This window comes from Pristiophorus japonicus, chromosome 5, assembly GCF_044704955.1.
Source record: "Pristiophorus japonicus isolate sPriJap1 chromosome 5, sPriJap1.hap1, whole genome shotgun sequence".
In the NCBI taxonomy this organism is placed as follows: Eukaryota; Metazoa; Chordata; class Chondrichthyes; family Pristiophoridae; genus Pristiophorus; species Pristiophorus japonicus.
Genome location: NC_091981.1, coordinates 129,183,181 through 129,203,790, shown reverse-complemented (window position 1 = coordinate 129,203,790; position 20,610 = coordinate 129,183,181). Strand labels below are relative to the sequence as shown.

Here is a 20,610-nt window from a genome sequence, read left to right as displayed (position 1 = left end):
TAGTGAATGAAAACACACAAACGATTTACATTAACGATTTAGATGAAGGAATTGAGTGTAATATCTCCAAGTTTGCAGATGACACTAAACTGGGTGGCGGTGTGAGCTGTGAGGAGGACGATAAGAGGCTGCAGGGTGACTTGGACAGGTTAGGTGAGTGGGCAAATGCATGGCAGATGCAGTATAATGTGGATAAATATGAGGTTATCCACTTTGGGGGCAAAAACACGAAGGCAGAATATTATCTGAATGGCGGCAGATTAGGAAAAGGGGTGGTGTAACGAGACCTGGGTGTCATGGTTCATCAGTCATTGAAAGTTGGCATGCAGGTACAGCAGGCGGTGAAGAAGGCAAATGGTATGTTGGCCTTCATAGCTAGGGGATTTGAGTATAGGAGCAGGGAGGTCTTACTGCAGTTGTACAGGGCCTTGGTGAGGCCTCACCTGGAATATTGTGTTTAGTTTTGGCCTCCTAATCTGAGGAAGGATGTTCTTGCTATTGAGTGAGTGCAGCGAAGGTTCACCAGACTGATTCCAGTAATGGCTAGACTGTCCTATGAGGAGAGACTGGATCAACTGGGCCTTTATTCACTGGAGTTTAGAAGGATGAGAGGGGATCTCATAGAAACGTATAAGATTCTGACGGGACTGGACAGGTTAGATGCGGGAAGAATGTTCCCGAAGTCCAGAACCAGTCTTAGAATAAGGGGTCGGCCATTTAGGACTGAGATGAGGAGAAACTTCTTCAGTCAGAGAGTTGTTAACCTGTGGAATTCCCTGCCGCAGAGAGTTGTTGATGCCAGTTCATTGGATATATTCAAGAGGGAGTTAGATATGACCCTTATGGCTAAGGGGATCAAGGGGTATGGAGAGAAAGCAGAAAAGGGGCACTGAGGGAATGATCAGCCATGATCTTATTGAATGGCAGTGCAGGCTCGAAGGGCCGAATGGCCTACTCCTGTGCCTATTTTCTATGTTTCTAAAAATATTTCTGCGATGTCATCGTTTGTTGACAGTAGTTTGATTTTAATTTTTTGCATGTCTTCCTCCTAAGGCCCAGTGTAAGTCATGTACACCAAGAAGCTCGCAGATTAACCATTGAACTATAATCTCAACCAGGCACTACATTTGGCCTCAGCACCCTCGGATTAGGGAGAGCAAAATTGGCTGGGGTTCCCACTTCTGATTGCTGTATAGTGCTCCTGTTGGAAAATGCAGATGACACTTGGGTGATTTTCATTTTCAGGTGTCAATCAGTTCTCAATAGGTTTGCATTGCTTTAAGGCCTGCCTGAATCTCGTGCAAATAGCAGTCAATTTTCTGCTCTCGCCTCATTTCCATAATTATTCACAACTTCAATTGCAAACTCGGATGAGTCTAGGACATCACTTGCAGGAGAGGACAAGTGTAAGTCAGATTTAAAGGTGGTATATAGGAACAGGCGTAGGCCATCCAGCCCCTTGAGCCTGTTCCACTATTCAATTAGATCATGGCTGATCTGTGTTTCAATTCCATTTACCTGTTATTGCTTCATATCCCTTGCTACCCTTACCAAACAAAAATCTGTCAATCTCAGTCTTGAAAATTTCAATTGACTCAGCATCCACAGCTTTTTAGGGGGAGTGAGTTCCAGATATTCACTACCCTTTGTGTGAAGTAGTCCTTCCTGATTTCACTTTTACATGGCCTAGCTTTAATTTTAAGATTATGTCCTCTTCGTCTGGATTTCCCCACCAGAGGAAATAGTTTATCTTTATCTACTGTATCAAATCCCTTAGGCCTTTTAAATAGCTTGATTAGATCACACTTTATGCTTCTAAACTGAAGGAAATACAACCCAAGTTTATGCAACCTGTCCTCATAATTTTATCTTTTAAGCCCTAGAATCATTCTAGTGAATCTGCGCTATACCCCTTCCAAGGTCAATATCTTTCCTGTGGTTCAGTTCCCAAAACTTTTATACTCCAGATTAAGATTCACCAAAGCTCTGAGCAACTGAAGCATCACTTTCTCACTTTTGTATTCCAGCCCCCTTGAGACAAAGGCCAACATTCCATCCCTAGTCTCTCACCATTAATAAAATAAATCTGTCTGATCATATCATTGTGTAATGTTAAATTAGAGTGACTCGTCATTCAAGACTGTTTCTTAACATAGGAACACTATCAACAGGAGTAGGCCATTTAGCCTCTCAAAGAGGAATTGTGTGTTAATTCTTTTAATGTTTAATAAATGAATCTATTTGTACAAAATATTGGTTAGGCCACAGTTCGAGTACAGTGTGTGGTTTTTGGTGCTCAATCATAGAAAGAACTTTAAAACCAGAGCGTGTACATCGTAGATCACCAGAATGATGGTGGAGATGAGAAACTATGAGGAGAGGTTTGAGATGTTGGAACTATTTCTCTGGAAGAAGAGAGATGCAGTAGAAATTTTTTTTAATTTATGAAGGGTTTCAATAGGGTGATGAGGAAGAACTATTTCCTCTGGTTGGGAACTTGTTGACAAGGAGTTGAAGTTGAAGTTGGCACTGAGAGCAAGTACATTGTTCAGAAGAATCTTTTTAAGCAGAAGGTTGTTGGGGTGTGGATTGCTTTGCCACAGGAAATGAGCAAGCCACAAGGAAATGAATCTTTTAAGAGAAAATTGGACAATTATTTGAAACTGAGATTATGTGGAGATAGTTGGCACATACGCGATTGGCCGAATGCCCTCCTACTGTATGTAAACCTCTATGGTTGTATCTGTCTTTGTTTGCAGGAATAAGCGTGTTGGCAGAATGCCTCGACTGTCCAGAGCTCAAGATTTCAGCAGATGGATTCATTCATCAGCATTTCACTGAAGTTTACAAAACTGATGAGTTTTTACAACTTGATGTCAAAAGAGTAACTCACCTGCTGAAACAGGATGCACTGACAGTTCGAGCAGAAGACCAGGTACAAACAACCATATTCAAACTCTCTTCAGAAAACCTCCTTAAGCATTTCGTAACTAAGTACAGTTATTATTATGTAGACAAAAGTAGTAATTATATATTGGAACAAAAGCAAAATACTGCAGATGCTGGAATCTGAAATAAAAACAGAAAATGCTGGAAATCTCAGCGGGTCAGGCAGCATCTGTGGAGAGAAACAGAGTTAACGTTTCCGGTCGATGACCCTTCGTCTATGACCTGAAACATTAACTCTGTTTCTCTCCACAGATGCTGCCTGACCCACTGAGATTTCCAGCATTTTCTGTTTATAATTATACATTGGTTTTGAGGTAGGATAAAAAGGGGAGCAGGCCTATCCATTATTTCAATTTTCTCCTGAATGCAAAGTTATTCAGAAGTAAGATATAAATGCTTTCACTGTATCATTTTAATGTTTTACAGTTAATCTTTTTTTGGGGGGGAGGGGAAGATGAACAAAGTATTATTTTGTTCTCTTTATCTTGGTGTGTCTTTGGTATACACATTCAAGGAATATGAGTTCCCTTCAAATATGATTCTCGTTTATTTGTGGTTTATTTCTGTTCCACTGTAGGTTTATGATGCAGCAGTCAGGTGGTTAAAATATGACGAGCTCAATCGACAGCAATATATGGTTGATATTCTGGCTAAAGTCAGATTTCCACTAATCTCTAAGAATTTCTTGAGTAAAACTGTCCAAGCAGAATCACTCATACAGGATAATCCAGAGTGTCTTAAAATGGTTATTAGTAAGTATACATGTTTTTTGCCATATTTAGTTTGATCACATTAAACTCTTAGCAACAAAGTGGATTTTAGTACAGATCAGAACACTGAGCACAGGGCCTTGTCTCTTTTTCAAATAAATTAATTACAGACAGAAACGGGAGAATTTGTGATGGGGAACAACTAAATGGCAGAACAATTAAATAAATACTCCGGTTCTGTCTTCACGGAAGAGGACACAAATAATGTCCCAGAAATGCTAGGGAACCAAGGGTCTAGTGAGCAAGAGGAATTAAAGGAAATGATTATTAGTAAGAAAATAGTGCTAGAGAAACTAATGGAACTAAAGGTAGATAAATCCCCAGGGCCTAATGGTCTGCATCCCAGAGTACTAAAAGAGATAGCCATGGAAATAGTAGATGCATTGGTTGTCATCTTCCAAAATCCTATAGAATATGGAACAGTTCCTGCAGATTGGAGGCTGGCAAATGTAACCCCACTATTTAAAAAAGGAGGGAGAGAGAAAACGGGGAACTACAGACTGGTTAGCCTGACATCAGTAGTAGGGAAAATGCTGGAGTCTATTATAAAGGATGTGATAACAGCACATTTAGATAATATCAATGGGATTAAATAAAGTCATCATGGATTTATGAAAGGAAAATCATGTTTGACAAACCTACTAAAGTTTTTTGAGGATGTAACTGATAGAATAGATAAGTAAGAACTAGTGGATGTAGTGTATTTGGATTTTCAGAAGACCTTTGATAAAGTCCCATATAAGAGGTTAATGTGCAAAAGTAAAGCACATAGGATTGGGGGTAATGTACTGGCATGGATTGAAAATTGGTTAACTGACAGGAGACAGAGAGTAGGAATAAACGGGTCTTTTCGGGGTGGTGAGCAGTGACTAGTGGGGTACCACAGGGATCAGTGCTTGGGCCCCAGATATTCACAATATAGATAAATGATTTGGATGAGGGAACCAAATGTAATATTTCCAAGTTTGCTGACGACACAAAACTAGGTGGGATTGTGAGTTGTGAGGAGGATGCAAAAACGCTGCAAGGTGATTTAAATAGTTTGAGTGAGTGGGCAAACACATGGCAGATGCAGTATAACGTGGATAACTGTGAAGTTATCCATGTTGGTCGGAACAACATAAGGACAAAGTATTATTTAAATGGTGATGGCTTGGGAAGTGTTGATGTACAGAGGGACCTGGGTGTCCTTGTACACCAGTCATTGCAGATGCAGCAAGCAGTTAGGAAGGCAAATGGTCTGTTGGCCTTCATTGCAAGAGGATTTGAGTGCAGGAGCAAGGATGTCTTACTATACAGTTATACAGGGCTTTGGTGAGACCGCACCTAGAGTATTGTGTGCAGTTTTGGTCTCCTTACCTAAGAAAGGATATACTTGCCACAGAGGGAATGCAACGAAGGTTCACCAGACTGATTCCTGGGATGGCAGGACTGTATGAGGAGAGATTGGGTCGACTAGGCCTGTATTCACTAGAGTTTAGAAGAATGAAAGGGCATCTCATTGAAATGTATAAAATTCTGGCTGGGTTGGATAGACTGGATGCGGGAAAGATGTTTGCCCTGGCTGGGAAGTCTAGAACAAGGGGTCACAGTCTCAGGATGCAGGGTAGGAAATTTAGGACCGAGATGAAGAGAGATCTTTTCACTCAGAAGGGTGGTGAACCTGTGGAACTCTCTACACAGAAAGCTGTGGAGGCTAAGTCTCTGAATATATTTAAGAGAGAGATAGATAGATTTCTAGAAACAAAAGGCATCAAGGGGTATGGGGGAAAAGCAGGAATGTGGTGTTGAAATAGAGGATCAGCCATGATCATATTGAATGCGGTACAGACTTGAAGGGCCGAATGGCCTACCACTGCTCGTATTTTCTATGTGTCTAGTATACTCAGAGGGACAGATACTGTTCTCTGCAGCCACGACTGGGAGTTCCATAGGTTGTGTTGCCTGTCCAGTGCCAGGGTTAAAGACGTCCTCTCGTGGCTGGATCCTCCCCTTGTCGTGGGGTGTGGAGGATCCACTACGTGTCGTGGTCCACGTAGGAACCAATGACATAAATAGAACTAGGAATGAGGTTCTGCTGAGAGAGTCTGAGGAGTTGGGGTCCAAATTAAAAAGCAGAACCTCAGATGTAATAATCTCTGAATTGTTACCTGAGGCAGACGCCAATTAATATCGGGACGAGCAGATTAGATGGTTAAATGCGTGGCTCAAAGAGTGGTGTGGGAGGCAGGGGTTTTGCTTCGTGGGGAGCCGGCACCAGTACTCGGGAAAGAGGGAGCTGTCTGTTGGGACGGGCTCCACTTAAACTGGGCCAGAACCAGTGTCCTGGCGAATCGAATAACTAGAGCAGTAGACAGGGCTTTAAGCTAATGAAGTGGGTGTAGGAGGATTCAGGAAAGAGTAAATTTAAAAGCAGCAAGAGAAATATCAAGGCTATAGAGCAGAGCATGGTTTTGGGTAAAAATAAGCAAAATGGGTCAGGAAGGAACACAGAGTAACAAAGGTAATAGGGCATCAGTGACTAAGAGGATATCGGGAAAATAGAAAAAAGTATAAGCTATAAGCACGATATCTGCGCATAACATTTGCAACAAAATGAATAAATTAATAGCGCAGATAGAAATGAATAGGTTTGATCTAATAGTCAATACGGATACGTAGTTGCAAAGTGACCAAGGTTGAGAACTAAATATTCCAGGATACTTAACTTTTAGAAGAGATAGGCAAAATGGAAATGGAGGAAGGGTAGCCGTGATAATAAAGACAGTCGAGAGAAAGGATCTTGGCTCGAAAAATCAAGAAGTAGAATCAGTTTGGGTGGAGCTAAGAAACAGCAAGGGGCAGAAAACATTGGTGGGAGTTGTTTATAGGACCCCAAACAGTAGTTGTAATGAAGAGCAAAGTATAAATCCGAAAATTAGAGGCGCATTTAACAAGGGTAATACAGTAATCATGGAGGACTTTACTAGGATGGATTGAGGATTGGTTAACAGACAGAAAACAGGAATAAACGGGTCATTTTCGGGTTGGCAGGCTGTAACTAGTAGGGTGCCGCAAGGATCGGTGCTTGGCCCCTGCTATTCACAATCTATATCAAAGATTTGGATGAGGTGACCAAAATACTATATCAAAATTTGCTGATGATAATAAAGCTAGGCAGGAATGTATGTTGCGAGGAGGATGCAAAGAGGCTTCAAGGGGATATAGACAGGCTAAGTGAGCAAGAACATGGCAAATGGAATATAATGTGGAGAAATGTGAAGTTATCCACTATGGTAGGAAAAATAGAAAAACAGAGTATTTTTTAAATGGTGAGAGATTGGGAAATATTGGTGTTAAGAGGGACCTGGGTGTCCTTTACACGAATCATGCAGGTACAGCAAGAAATTAAGAAAGCAAATGGTAAGTTGGCCTTTATTACAAGAGGATTTGAGTACAAATGTGACGTCTGAAATCTGGAAACCTCAGGACTGAGGCCGTTCCAGATTCCGGGTATTTCTGGGTTTCGGAACATCTTTCCCTGGGCCGAGGGTGGGGGGCGGTGGGCGCGGTCGGGCCAGGTGGTGAGGTTGGTGGGGGGATTGGTCGGGCCACTGTAGATTGGGAGTGTCGGCCGGGCTGAGGCCAGTTGAGGTTGGTCAGGCCGCCAGAGATCGGGGGTGTTGGTCGGGGTGAGGTCGGTCGGGCCACCGGAGATCGGGGATGTCGGTCGTGCTGAGGTCGGGCTGAGGCGGGGGAGACCGGGCGGCCAGAGGTCGGGCTGAGGTCGGGCCAAGGCAGGGGGAGGCCAGGCAGCCAGAGGTTGGGCCGAGGCAAGGTCAGGTGGGCCGAGGCGAGGCCAGGCGGCCGGAGGCTGGAGGAGGTCGGACCGAGGCGAGGTCAGGCGAGCGGAGGCTGGGGGAAGGTTGGGCCGAGGCGAGGTCGGGCGGCCGGAGTCGGGCTGAGGCCGGGGGAGGTTGGGCTGAGGCGAGGTCAGGCGGCTGAAAGTTGGGCCGAGGTGAGGTTGGGCGGCCGGAGATCAGGCCGAGGCCAGGGTGTACAGCTTTCGGAAATTCTGGATTCTGGAACTCCGGATTTTGGATGTTGTACCTGTATAAAAATGTCTCACTGGAATTATATAGGGCCCTGGTGAGACCACACCTGGAATATTGTGTACAGTTTTGATGATCTTATCTTAAGAAGGATAGATATACTTGTCATAGTGCAACGAAGGTTGACCAGACTTGATTCCTGTGATGGGGGAGATTGTCCTATGAGGAGAGATTGAGTTGACTTGGTCTATATTCTCTAGCGTTTAGAAGAATGAGAGATGATTTCATTGAAACATACAAAATTATTATCGGGCTTGACAGGGCAGATGCAAGGAGGATGTTTCCCCTGGCTGGGGAGTCCAGAACCAGGGGTCGCATTCTCAGAATAAGGGGTTGGCCATTGAAGACTGAGATGAGGAGAAACCTCTTCACTCAGAGGGTGGTGAATCTTTGGAATTCTCTACCCCAGAGGGCTGTGGAAACTCAGTCACTGAGTATATTTAAGCAGAGATCGATAGATTTTTGGATATTAAGGGAATCAAGGGATAGTGCAGGAAAGTGGAGTTGAGGTAGAAGATCAGCCAAGATCTTATTGAATGGCGGAGCAGGCTTGAGGGGCTGAATGGTCGACTACTGCTCCTATTAAGTTCTTAACCCAGTCACTGATGGACAGAAAATCATAGCTACCCATGCAAAGATTTACTCTGCATTTAACCTGTGATGACAATAGGCGATAAGAGTAGAAAAGTGCTCCATTTCTACTAATATGATTGGTCGCTCTGATGAACACCCAAAATGTATAAAAATACACAAAATAACCTATTAAGTGGCAGCCAAAACTACTTTGGAAGGGGTGGATCTGGATGTTGAAGCGCCCTCCTTTATTGTATGCCTAGATGTCCAGAACATCTTTGATACAGTTGTTCATTCTTGACCATTCCTGTCTAGGTGGCATGCGCTATCATCTTCTGTCTCCAGAGGATAGAGAAGAGTTGGGAGAAAGTACGCGGCCAAGACAAAAGAAACATGATTATCGTATTGCATTGTTCGGTGGATCTCAGCCACAGTCCTGTCGATACTTTAATCCTAAGGTAAAGTCTGGGGGAGGGGAATAAGGTATTTGTGGTTAATAATTCTGGAAGACTAAGCCTTTATGTAGAACTTGCATGTGAAACATGGAAACAAGCAGTTCAGCCGAACCAATTCATGTTGGTAATAAAAATAGAAAATGCTGTATACACTCAGCAGGTCAGGCAGCATCTATGGTGAGAGGAAGAGTTAACGTTTCAGATTGATGACCTTTTATCAAAACGGACTAATGCTGATGTGGAGGATAAACGCCAAAAGTCCATGTTGGTGTTTATCTTCCGCATGAGGCGAAGTCCAAATACCATGTCATTGTTATTTTAGACTTGTTTTAGATCTGTTATTGGCTGCTGATGTCAACAAAGTAGCATTTTATCTCTCATAAAATTATTTGTAATGAATACTTGTTTTAAAAGAGGCACAAACCGCTGGTGGGTATTTGAATGAAGGGGAGGGCTTCCCTCATGCTGCTAAAAAAAAATTGTTGTGAGATATTCGTCTTGTCCAACTTTAAATAACTGATCCAGATCTCTGTAAAATGTTTAAACGTGGTTGTGTCTCTATTTTAAGATTTATTTTAAATATATGCTTGAGTGCATTTTCACCAAGAATCTGATCCTGGTGTAATTCCTTTAGTCTTTGAAAAATATTACTATTAAACTGATAGCTCCCAAAATGTTCAGTGTAAGTAAGCCAATATTACATGGGCTAAATTAGTTCTTGCTATGTGTGGAACTATCCCAGTAGTTCAAGTTCTATGTAATTGGGATTTTGTTTCTTTAAATTATCTTACTCTTTGTACAGGATTATACTTGGATGGACATTCGTTGTCCATTTGAGAAGCGTCGAGATGCAGCCTGTGTCTTCTGGGACAATGTTGTTTATATATTGGGTGGTTCACAGCTTTTCCCCATCAAACGGATGGATTGCTACAATGTGGTTAAGGATAGCTGGTACTCTAAGCTAGGTCCTCCAACCCCTCGAGACAGTCTTGCTGCTTGTGCTGCAGAAGGCAAGATTTACACATCTGGAGGCTCCGAAGTAGGTGAGTTAATTGTCAGTTTATTTGATGGTACTTCTATCTACAGGATGCACTGCAGCAAGTCACCAAGGCTTCTTGCAGTATCTCCCAAATCTGCAACCTCAACCACCTAGAACGACAAGAGCAGCAGGTGCATGGGAACCCCATCACCTCCAAGTTCATCTCCAAGATACACACCATCTTGACTTGGACATACATCGCTGTTCCTTCATTGTCGCTGAGTCAAAATCCTGGAATTCCCTACCTAACCGTATTGTGGGAGCACCTTCACTACAGACTGCAGTAGTTCAAGCAGGCGACCCATCACCACCACATCAAGGGAAACTAAAATGGGCAATAAACACTACCCTTGTCAGCAATACCCACATCCCGAGAATGGACTTAAAAATAGATTTTTGCCTAAAACTATACTGTGGCTTATGACTTTTTATGGGTGAATGCTCTGTAAAGCTTTTTCATATTCTGTTCGGTAAAGAATTGTAGCCGACTCAAGATGCCTGTAAAATGTTATCATCCCCTTGTGTTTCCCTGTGTCTTTCCTATTACTATGAATGAGAAACACACAAACACTACATATAACATTAAAAAAAAACTCACAAAAATACACGAATAGAAATGAAAGTTGTTAGAAATGTTTTTTAAAGAAAATAAATTTGCCGATTTAAAAAAATGTTTCAATAATGTTTACAAATAAATGTAAAGAATTGGGCAGGATTTAAAAAAATATGTTTTTTTATTTTAATTTATTTATATTTTTGTATGTCTTTAAACTCTTACGCCTGTAAAAGTAAGCTATGCACCTGCTTTTATCAGGCTCAGGAGTTTTGAGGACATTTGCTGGGCAAGATATGCGTAAATACCGTAATCTTGCCCATGCAAATATCCTCGCTCCCGAGATACAGAAGATCTGTCAAGCCAGAAATTTGACAGATCGGAAAAGCCAGTTTTCAGTGCATGTGCATTGCGCGCTGAAAACCGACTTTTCCAATGCCTTCCCGGGTCCTAGACACTCCGTACGGATCCGGAAGGCAGGAATTTCTGGGCCATTATTTTTGTAAACATAATGTGCGACAGAGGGAAGTTATAAAACCTGGGAAGTATGTAGTCCCACAGCTGAGTTGCAAGTACCCAGAGTCCTGGAACATGGTGTGCATTTTCAAAGTTTGGTTTCTGAAAAGCTAAATTCCTCCCAGTTACAGAAAATAACTTCCCTGATCTTTGCTATAAATATCTGTCCCTCAGTTGTTAGATATTGGGGATGTGTTTGAATTTAATCTGCCTATTTCAATGTCAAATAGTATTGTACATTAGTTTTCCACTTAATTACTTGTTATGTTGTACTGCTGTAAATCATCGAAATAAGACTGAAATTCTTTGTTGAATTTTATAACATTTGAAAGTCCTCTTGTGAGACAGTCTAGATTTTACTGTTGCATTTTTGTGATTGATATAACTAACAGACTAATGGACCTTGAATTGAAGAGGATTTACTGTGATTGAAAGGCTGCATTAGAGGGAGTAGTGTGCGGCGGCCCGGCCCGGAAATCGGCGCGGTCCCGGCCTGCAAGACCATCAGCAGGCCGGGGCCATCAGAGGGAACAGTGTGCGGCGGCATAGCACTGCAGGAGGGCGAAGGCTGCGAAGTCAGGTGCAGATTGCAGTGCGGGCAGGCACAGCAGGAGGGGCGAAGAAGCTGCAAGAGTTTGTAGAAGGAAGTGACCGGGGCCCAGGAGAGGCGTGAGTCTGGGGCCCAGAAGAGGCGAGGGCCCAGGGGCAGCACAGGCCAGTCCACACTGCTATATGTGTGCTCGGTCCGTGCAACAGAGCTGGTCTCCAGTCGTCTTGGTTAATCCTTGCCACTGGACCAAAACCTAGCTCTGTCAAGCCTGTGTGGTGGCTGGTATGCAACGGCAACCACACATTAAAAAAATCCACGCACAGGCATCTTCCACCCTCCAAGATGTAGTTTGGGATCTGGAATCTTAGATCCTTCATTGAAACACCTTTGAACTCATTCCTTTTTGGTGTGGAAGCAAGTCATCCTCGCTTCGAGGGACTGCCTATGATGATGAGACCAATAGGACATGCTCATAAATTGCGAGCTCTTAGACAGATGTAACAACCCTCTCCCTTAATGCTATTTTTAAACATGAAAAGACAAACATTCTTTGGCTGTTATTCCACTATGCCACTGCAAGCTGAGTTGAAAGCAGAAAAGCTGCAGCAGGCGTTTGCCAGCTCTACTCTAAGCAGCAGTTTGGAGGTGCACAAGCACTATAGGCCAACTTGAACAAAAAACATTTATTCATTCCATTCTGGTTGAGAAGTACATTTCAACTGTTAAGTCCTTCCCTGATGGACTGGCTGGGATTGAATCGGAATATAGGGAATCTCGAGCAGATGTTGATGCACCAGCAAAATAGGCTGCCTGGCCCCAAATGTTATTAGAGTCATCATCATAGGCAGTCCCTCGGAATCGAGGAAGACTTAAGTACCACCCTTCTAGCTGGTTCATACTAGCCATTTTAATTGTTTTTCTTTCCTACTGCAGGAAACTCTGCCTTGTATCTGTTTGAATGCTACGATACCAGAACAGAGAATTGGCATACCAAACCCAGTATGTTGACACCTCGATGCAGCCATGGTATGGTAGAGGCTAAAGGACTCATCTATGTTTGTGGGGGAAGTTTAGGCAATAATGTATCTGGAAGAGTTCTAAATTCCTGTGAAGTGTACAATCCTGCAACTGAGTCGTAAGTGCTGGTGATCCTGAAAATTCCAAATAATATGTTGCCTTTCCAAAGTTGTTGTGGTTTCTGAAGAAGCCATATTTCTCGTTTTTCACAATTAATTTCCCTAACCTTCTATTTTAAATTCATGGCTATCAGTTTTGAAATACAGGTTGAACCTCTCTTATGCGGCACCCTCGGGACCTGGCCTGTGTCGGATAAGGGATTTTGCCGAATGAGGGGAGGCCATGTTAAATTGTATGGTACAGGTACTGAGCAAGAGGATATCAGGGCTGGATGACTTGGGACTAGGAGTGCGGCAGAGAGATCGTGTGGAGGGGGTGGTGGGGTGCAGGGTCAGACCAGCGATTGTGGGAGTCGGCAGCGAGGAAAGACTTCAATTTGTTCATATTGGAGTTCTGTGCATGTGGTACCCGGTGGCCGGGAATGGTGCCAGATGAGGGGTGGTGCCGGATAAGGGAGGTTCAGCCTGTAGTGAAATATGATGCAATGTAATATCTGCCAGGAGTCATTGAATGCAATCGATCAGGAGCAGAAATTCCTCCTGTATGGGAATACTGAGGTTAATTGTAGAACTCTCACCATCATTCTTACTGAGTTCTGCTAACTCAGCACAGACTAAGAATTAAATCTGGGATGCAGCTCTCTTTCTCCCTGCCCTCTCCCCTTCTCGCCACATGGCTTAGTTGGTAATTGCAATGTCTAGGGTGGAACTAAGCCATGAAGACAGGAACTTCACCAGTTTATACTGAGTGGGTTGATCTCAGTAGAAGTATCACTCAGGGCTCTTTAATTGGGCTTGGTGTTTATTATCCAGTGGTAAAATGAGTGTGTGTGGTGTTGCATCAGGCAGTGCATTCCAGATCATCATAACTCTCTGCGTAATTTTTTTTCCTTATGTCACCTCTGGTTCTTTTTCTAATTACCTTAAATTACTGAAGCTTCTGCCACTGGAAACAGTTTCTCCTTATTTATTCTTACAAAATCTTTCAAGAATTTCCTCATAACTTTCTCTGATCTAAGGAGAACAATCGCAATTTCTCTATTCTCTCCATGTAACTGAAGTTTTTCATCCCTGGTACCATTCTAGTAAATCTCCCCTGCACCCTCTTTTAGGTCTTGACATCCTTCCTAAAGTGTGGTGCCCAGAATTGGCCACAATACTCCAGCTGGGGCCGAACCAATGATTTATAAAAGTTTTTAACATCCCTCTTTTCTTATGTACTCTCTGCCTCTATTTATAAGAACATAAGAACATAAGAAATAGAAACAGGAGTAGGCCATACGGCCCCTCGAGCCTGCTCCGCCATTCAATAAGATCATGGCTGATCTGATCATGGACTCAGCTCTACTTCCCTGCCCGTTGCCCATAACCCTTTATCCCCTTATCGTTTAAGAAACTGTCTATTTCTGTCTTAAACTGATTCAACGTCCCAACTTCCACAGTGAATTCCACAGATTTACAACCCTCAGAGAAGAAATTTCTCCTCATCTCTGTTTTAAATGGGCGGCCCCTTATTCTAAGATCATGCCCTCTAGTTCTAGTCTTCCCCTATCAGTGGAAACATCCCCTCTGCATCCACCTTGTCAAGCTCCCTCATAATCTTATACGTTTCGATAAGATCACCTCTCATTCTTCTGAATTCCAATTAGTAGAGACCCAACCTACTCAACCTTACCTCATAAGTCAACCCCCTCATCCCCGGAATCAACCTAGTGAATCTTCTCTGAACTGCCTCCAAAGCAAGTATATCCTTTTGTAAATATGGAAACGAAAACTGTACGCAGTATTCCAGGTGTGGCCTCACCAATACCCTGTATAACTGTAGCAAGACTTCCCTCCTTTTATACTCCATCCGCTTTGCAATAAAGGCCAAGATACCATTGGCCTTCCTGATCACTTGCTGTACCTGCATACTATCATTTTGTGTTTCATGCACAAGTAACGCCAGGTCCCGCTGTACTGCAAGCCAAAGATCCATATGCCTTTTTAATAGCCTTCTCAACTTGTTCTGTCACCTTTAAAAACTTGTGTATGTACGCTCCTAGATTACTCTGTTCCTGTACCTCCTTTAAAATTGTACCCTTTAGTTCATATTGCCTCTCCTTGTTCTTTCTACCAATCACATCACACTTCTCTGCATTAAATTTGATCTGCCATGTGTCTGACGATTTCACTGGTCTATCTGTCTCCTACTGAAGTCTGTTACTATCCTGTTCATCTTGAACATTTGTCAGTTCTGACGTCGGGTCATCGACCCGAAACGTGTTGTTTCTCTCCACAAATGCTGCCTGACCCGCTGAGATTTCCAGCATGTTCTGTTTTAATTTCAGATTCCAGAATCCGCAGTATTTTGCTTTTGTATTCCTGTTACTGTCCTCATTGTTTACTACATTGAGTTCCTTGTCATCTGCACATTTTGAAATTATGCCATGTATACCCCAAGTTCAGGTCATTAATATGTATCAAAAAGAGCAGTAGTCCCAGCACTGACCACTGGGGGACACCACTGCATACTTCCCTCCACTCTGAAAACAACCATTTACCACCTTGCTCTGCTTTTTGTCCCTTAGTCAAGTTCATGTCCATGTAGCCACCGCCACTTTAATCCCATGGGCTTCAATTTTGCTGGCATCTCTATTATGTGGTACTTTATCAAACGCCTTTTGTAAGTCCATATGCACAACATCAACCGCACTACCCTCAACAACCCTCTCTGTTACTTCATCAAAGAAATCAATCAAGGTAGTCAAACACAATTAACAAATCTGTGCTGGCTTTTATTTATTAATCCATATTTTTCCAAGTGCCAATTCATTTTGTCCTGGATTAATGTCTCTAAAGGTTTCCCCACCACCGACGTTCGGCTGATTGGCCCGTAGTTGCTGGGTTTATTCCTCTCCCCTTTTTTGAACAGAGGTGTAGCATTTGCAAACCTCGACCTCTGGGACTGCTTCCATATCTAACTTTGAGCACAGTCAACCTTTTAAGTATCTCCTTTTTATCCTATCTAATTTCTCTACTACATCCTCCTTTACTGTGACATTGGCAGCATCCTCTTCTTTAGTGAAGACAGATGTATAGTACATATTGAGTACCTCTGCCTCTATGAAAAAATATTTTTGGTCCCTAAATTACCCATTCTTTGACTGCCCTTTTACTATCTGTATGTTTGTAAAAGACCTTTTTGGGTTCCCTTTTATGTCTCCCGCTAATGTATTCTCATGCACCCTCTTTGCTCTTATTTCCTTTTTCAGTTCTCCCCTGTACTTTAACACTGTGGCATTGATAGAGAGATAAATATTGGCCAGGACACCATGAGAGTTCCCCATCTCTTTGAATCGTACATCCATCTGAACAGGCAGATGAAGCCTCTGTTTAATGTCTCATCGGAAAGACGGCGTCTCTGACAACGCCGCGCTCCTTCAATACTGCATCGATGAAAAATCCTATGATTTAAGAAACGGAGTGACTCTTGACAACGAACCGGAAGCTCCGCAAATTTAAAAAATAACTTTCACAACGGCTCATCTTAGCTCTGCAGTCGAGAGTCCCCAACCACCTTAGCTCGGCAGAAAACCATTTTTAAGCGCTCAGTAATTAGCATCATCTCTCTTCTGCACTAATCTGTATATTCCTGGGACCGTAGACTTCTGAAACTCATTCTCTCCCTCAATCTTCCCTTCCTCCGACAATCTACAGGTGTTTAAAAGCCGAGCTTGCTGTCACCTCACCATTACCTGGTCTTCTCATTCCCTCTCAACCTCTGGTATCAAGGTCCTTTGCTCTTTACCCCGCATTGTCAATTTAAAAACAATTAACCTATTTTATCACTTGGCAGGGCTGTCAACACGAGAGCTGTCGGAAGGAATATCTGATCAGAAACACTGAGGCAGATCACAATCCCATTTGAAACAAGTGGCTCATACCTGAATAAATTCTACAATTCACACAAATAATAAATTAAACTACAAATTATCAAGATTTTTAAAATCTGCTTTATTCCACATTTTGGGAAGTCCGGCGACAACAAACAAAAATACTACGAACTGCGCATGCGCAACTACTTCCCGTTCATTGCAGCACTCGCGTCCTTTAAGAAAAGTGACTGCTTGTTTAAGTGCTCACTGGCGAAGAAAGATTCATATGTATATACTTGTATGTTGTGCAGATGTGAAATGATTATAAGAATCATTGACTTCAATGTAAAGCTTTCCAACTCATTTCCATAATCAATTCAAACTTAGGATTTTGTTGTCCTGATGAGCGATAGTAATTAGATAAGCTAATGTCTTAATTTTGTATCTCTTTCACAGGTGGACAGAACTTGCTGCAATGCTGGAGGCTAGGAAGAATCATGGATTAGTATTTGTAAATGACAGAATCTATGCTGTTGGTGGACAAAATGGACTTGGTATGGTTGCTTGATTTATATCCACTATATCAAGATGCCTGTCAAAGTCCTAGCACTGAGAAACTGCAGTACTTTTGACAATAATATAAAAAAAAAAGTTTGAAATTAATTTTGTATACTTTACTTACAACTGATGACACCAACTCCTAACTCCCTCTTTGGGTGTTAAGTTAGCATTTTATAATATTTTTCCTGTATTGTATTCTGTGTATAGTGATACCACTCATCTCCTTCTGCTGTGTAGCTATACTGTACAAATTTGTGCAGTTTTAGCCTTGTTAAAAATCCTCACATGCCATATTTCAGGACAATGGCCCTAATAATTATTTTGCTAATCCCCTATGTTAAAATAATTAATGAGTTCCATTAATGTTAAAACACTCAAGTACTTGATCTCTGCTAAATTAGCTGGCCTCAGCTGAGTGGGAGTGCTACAATTGACCTCAGTATGTCTGGGTTGTTGGGGGAGTAGGTGGAGATATCAGCCAGTGTTTCCATTCATGACTGCTATCCCATGATCCTCGCTAGAAGTGTGTTGGTGAACATAAGTTGAGCATTGTGTGATGCTGCCCTCGTGAAATAGCCTGCTACAATTGCTGTCGATGCTTACATGTGAATAATGGTTATTTGGCTAAGGGAGTAGAGGAAAGATGAAGAGGACGAGAAAGAACTGGGAAGAAAAAGGAAAGAAAACTGGTATTTAGTCAGTCATTCATTTGGAAGCACTAATTTCCAATTGTTGCATTCATCTTCTCCATTCTCCTAGCTACCATGGCTTGTTGATAGTTTGCCATCTTAGTTTTGATCTTCCATGTGATATTTCCCAGCTGGGATCCAGTACTTTCCAAGCTCTGAACTTGAGCCATCTGGCACATATGCTCTGCTTGTAGTTTTCTTGGGGAATACTCTTTTTTCATTGTGCACATAGGTTAGTCAGTCTCACAACTTAGATATTGATCACTGTTACAAATGTTAGGTGTTCCTCAGATATTTTATCTGGTTCAGCTCTGCTGTTCATTCCTGTAAGCAGAATTCACATCTCTTCTATTCAGGAGTTTGCCTGCACTGTACAATATATAATTATATGTTAGCATATCCTGGGGTGTTACAATAGGGACCCCCTTTTAATCTGAACTGGATATTGTGTCTTTCTCACGTGCACTTCTCCGATCTTTCAGTAATTTGACCAATTAACGCTTTATTGAGATTACGTCCTGATTAGCAGCCGAAATACATTTGTTTTTATTCTATCTTTGCATTGAATCAGACGAAGGCAAACACTGTGCTTGGTTGACTCTTTTGGAGGTAATCTGCTTGGCCTCACTTAGGTTTTTCTTAGCAGACTTCACCAACTGACTTGCAACATATGGGTCTTTAGTCTCCACCCTCCTGTGCCATGGGAAGTTGGGGCTTGGTTCCGAATCCCTCTCCTGTCTGGGGGTTGGCCAGTAGAGCTGACAGTCAAACCTGCTACCCTTACTTGCAACCAGCTTCATGCAAAGTTTAGCAGGAAGGGACATTATAACCTTCTATGGTGTGAATGTTTGCTGGGAGTGTTTGAGACGAGATAACTATTCACCTTGATCACAGTTTTAATGCCTGATTTATTAATATATCGGCCCCCTCTTTATCCCAGCAGTTCCAGCATGTGACTGAGGAGGATTTCTAACCTGGGTGAACTCCCTTTAATTTAAAATCAACACCTTAGCATTAATCATATCCAAAACTTTTCCATGAAAAAAGTCATGTGCCCAGAAAAGTGACTCACTTTATCCTCCCATCTGATCCCTGCTTCAGTCAGTGTCCAGTTTTTAGCACTGACATGTGTTTACAGTATGACAGCTTCATAAATGCTCTATCACCATTTTGACTTGTACCCTCCACACTTCAGATGCCACAGAAAATAATTTGTTACACTTTTTCCTGGGGGGAAAAAGCCAGTAATTTCTTGTTAGTTTCTCTGAACTCTGACTTACTGAAGACAAATCAGTTGGGACATGTCGTCTTAAAGGGGTACAACAGGATTACACAGCTGTACTTTAGCAGGAGAATTATATAGTGTGTGTTTGTGGAATAATGGTCATGTCCTTATAAAACCATGTATTTGTTGATGCAATACCATGAAAGATCCACTAGTAATATTCATGTACAGCCAAAATTGAAGCCAAATAATAATTACAGATAGGTCACAGCAGCCATATTAATACAACAGCTTATATTTACGTACTGCTTTTAATATAGCAAAATGTCCCAAAGTGCTTCAGTTTGGAGTCGGACCTAAGGTAAGGGAGGTAACCAAAAACAGTTTAAGAATTAAGTTTTAAGAAGGCTGTTAAAGGTGGAGGAAGCATGATGCAAGGCGGAGAATTTTGAGCATAGAGCTCCAGAGTGTGGACAAGATGGCTGAAGGCCCTGCCACTGATTGTAGAGCTGAGGGAGGAGGAATGCACAATCGATCAGAGTTGGAAGAACAGAAGTTGTAGAAGTAGGGAGAGGTGAGCCAGAAGAGGAAATGCAACCAGAACTCATCCCCAGGCTCTACCCCACCTCCCCATTCCCTCACCATTTCAATTCTAGACTCCAGATTCCTGCACCCTTCCAAGTCAGATCTTGGATTCCAGCTATCTTGTGCAAATGCAATAAAATGATGCACAGCCCAACCCCTCAGAAAGACAAGATCATTTATGTGGCTATCAAGGTTTGGAGCTCTAAGGTCTCTAGCATGATAGGAAATGAGAATACAAACTATACAAAAGAAATTCAGACATACAGAAAATATGAGAGAAACATACAGAGTTCCAGATATATAATGAAGTGTAAAACTTCTGTTTCACTTTAGGGATAGTTGATATTTTTTAGCTGATTTTTCCTATTTTGCATTCTGGTACTGTGACATTTTGTACTGTTTGAGGTTTGTAATTGTATAATAAAAGCATACATAAAATTTTGGTCCAAATTTAATTTCTTAACATCTGTCAAAAAGCTATTGAAAATTGTATTTCATTGTTAGTGCCACGAGGTGAAGAAATATGCTATTTTTATAAGTAGCATTAGTTTAGCAATGAGCAAGAAAAGTTAATCAATTATTTTTTTTTGCCCCTGCAGGTGGTCTGGATTCCATAGAATATTATGATATTAAGATGAATGATTGGAAAATGGTGTCAACGATGCCCTGGAAAGGGGTAACAGTTAAATGCGCAGCAGTAGGCTCCATAATCTATGTCTTGGCTGGTTTCCAAGGTGTAGGCCGATTAGGTCACATTTTGGAGTATAACACTGAAACTGACAAATGGACAACCAATTCTAAGGTCCGTGCTTTCCCAGTAACCAGCTGTCTTATATGTGTTGTGGACACATGTGGTGCAAATGAAGAAAAGCTTGAAACTTGAAAAAAATCATCCTTGGAGCTACAAGGATGATGTCTGTTCTGTCAGTTTGTGCTGGCTTAAACTGGTATTTGAAGATATTTATAACTCCAAACGTTTATGGGATATCTTAAATTTATGCTAATATTCAGGATTATTTCTTAAGAGTTATTAAAAAAAGGCTGTTTGCCTAACATTACAA

At 42.0% G+C, this 20,610-nt stretch overlaps 1 protein-coding gene across 2 annotated transcripts in view; it reads left to right on the top strand.

Annotated features, from left to right (window-relative positions):
- Window positions 1-20,610, top strand: part of klhl7 (kelch-like family member 7) — a 43,318-nt gene extending 22,708 nt beyond the window's left edge. For both annotated transcript variants that reach the window (XM_070880961.1, XM_070880960.1), the window contains exons 5-11: window positions 2,760-2,935; window positions 3,527-3,701; window positions 8,699-8,841; window positions 9,641-9,881; window positions 12,430-12,631; window positions 16,946-17,043; window positions 20,149-20,610. In XM_070880961.1, the coding sequence (XP_070737062.1) occupies window positions 2,760-2,935; window positions 3,527-3,701; window positions 8,699-8,841; window positions 9,641-9,881; window positions 12,430-12,631; window positions 16,946-17,043; window positions 20,149-20,432 (1,319 nt within the window). In that variant the 3' untranslated portion in view covers window positions 20,433-20,610. The remainder of the gene's footprint in view (window positions 1-2,759; window positions 2,936-3,526; window positions 3,702-8,698; window positions 8,842-9,640; window positions 9,882-12,429; window positions 12,632-16,945; window positions 17,044-20,148) is intronic.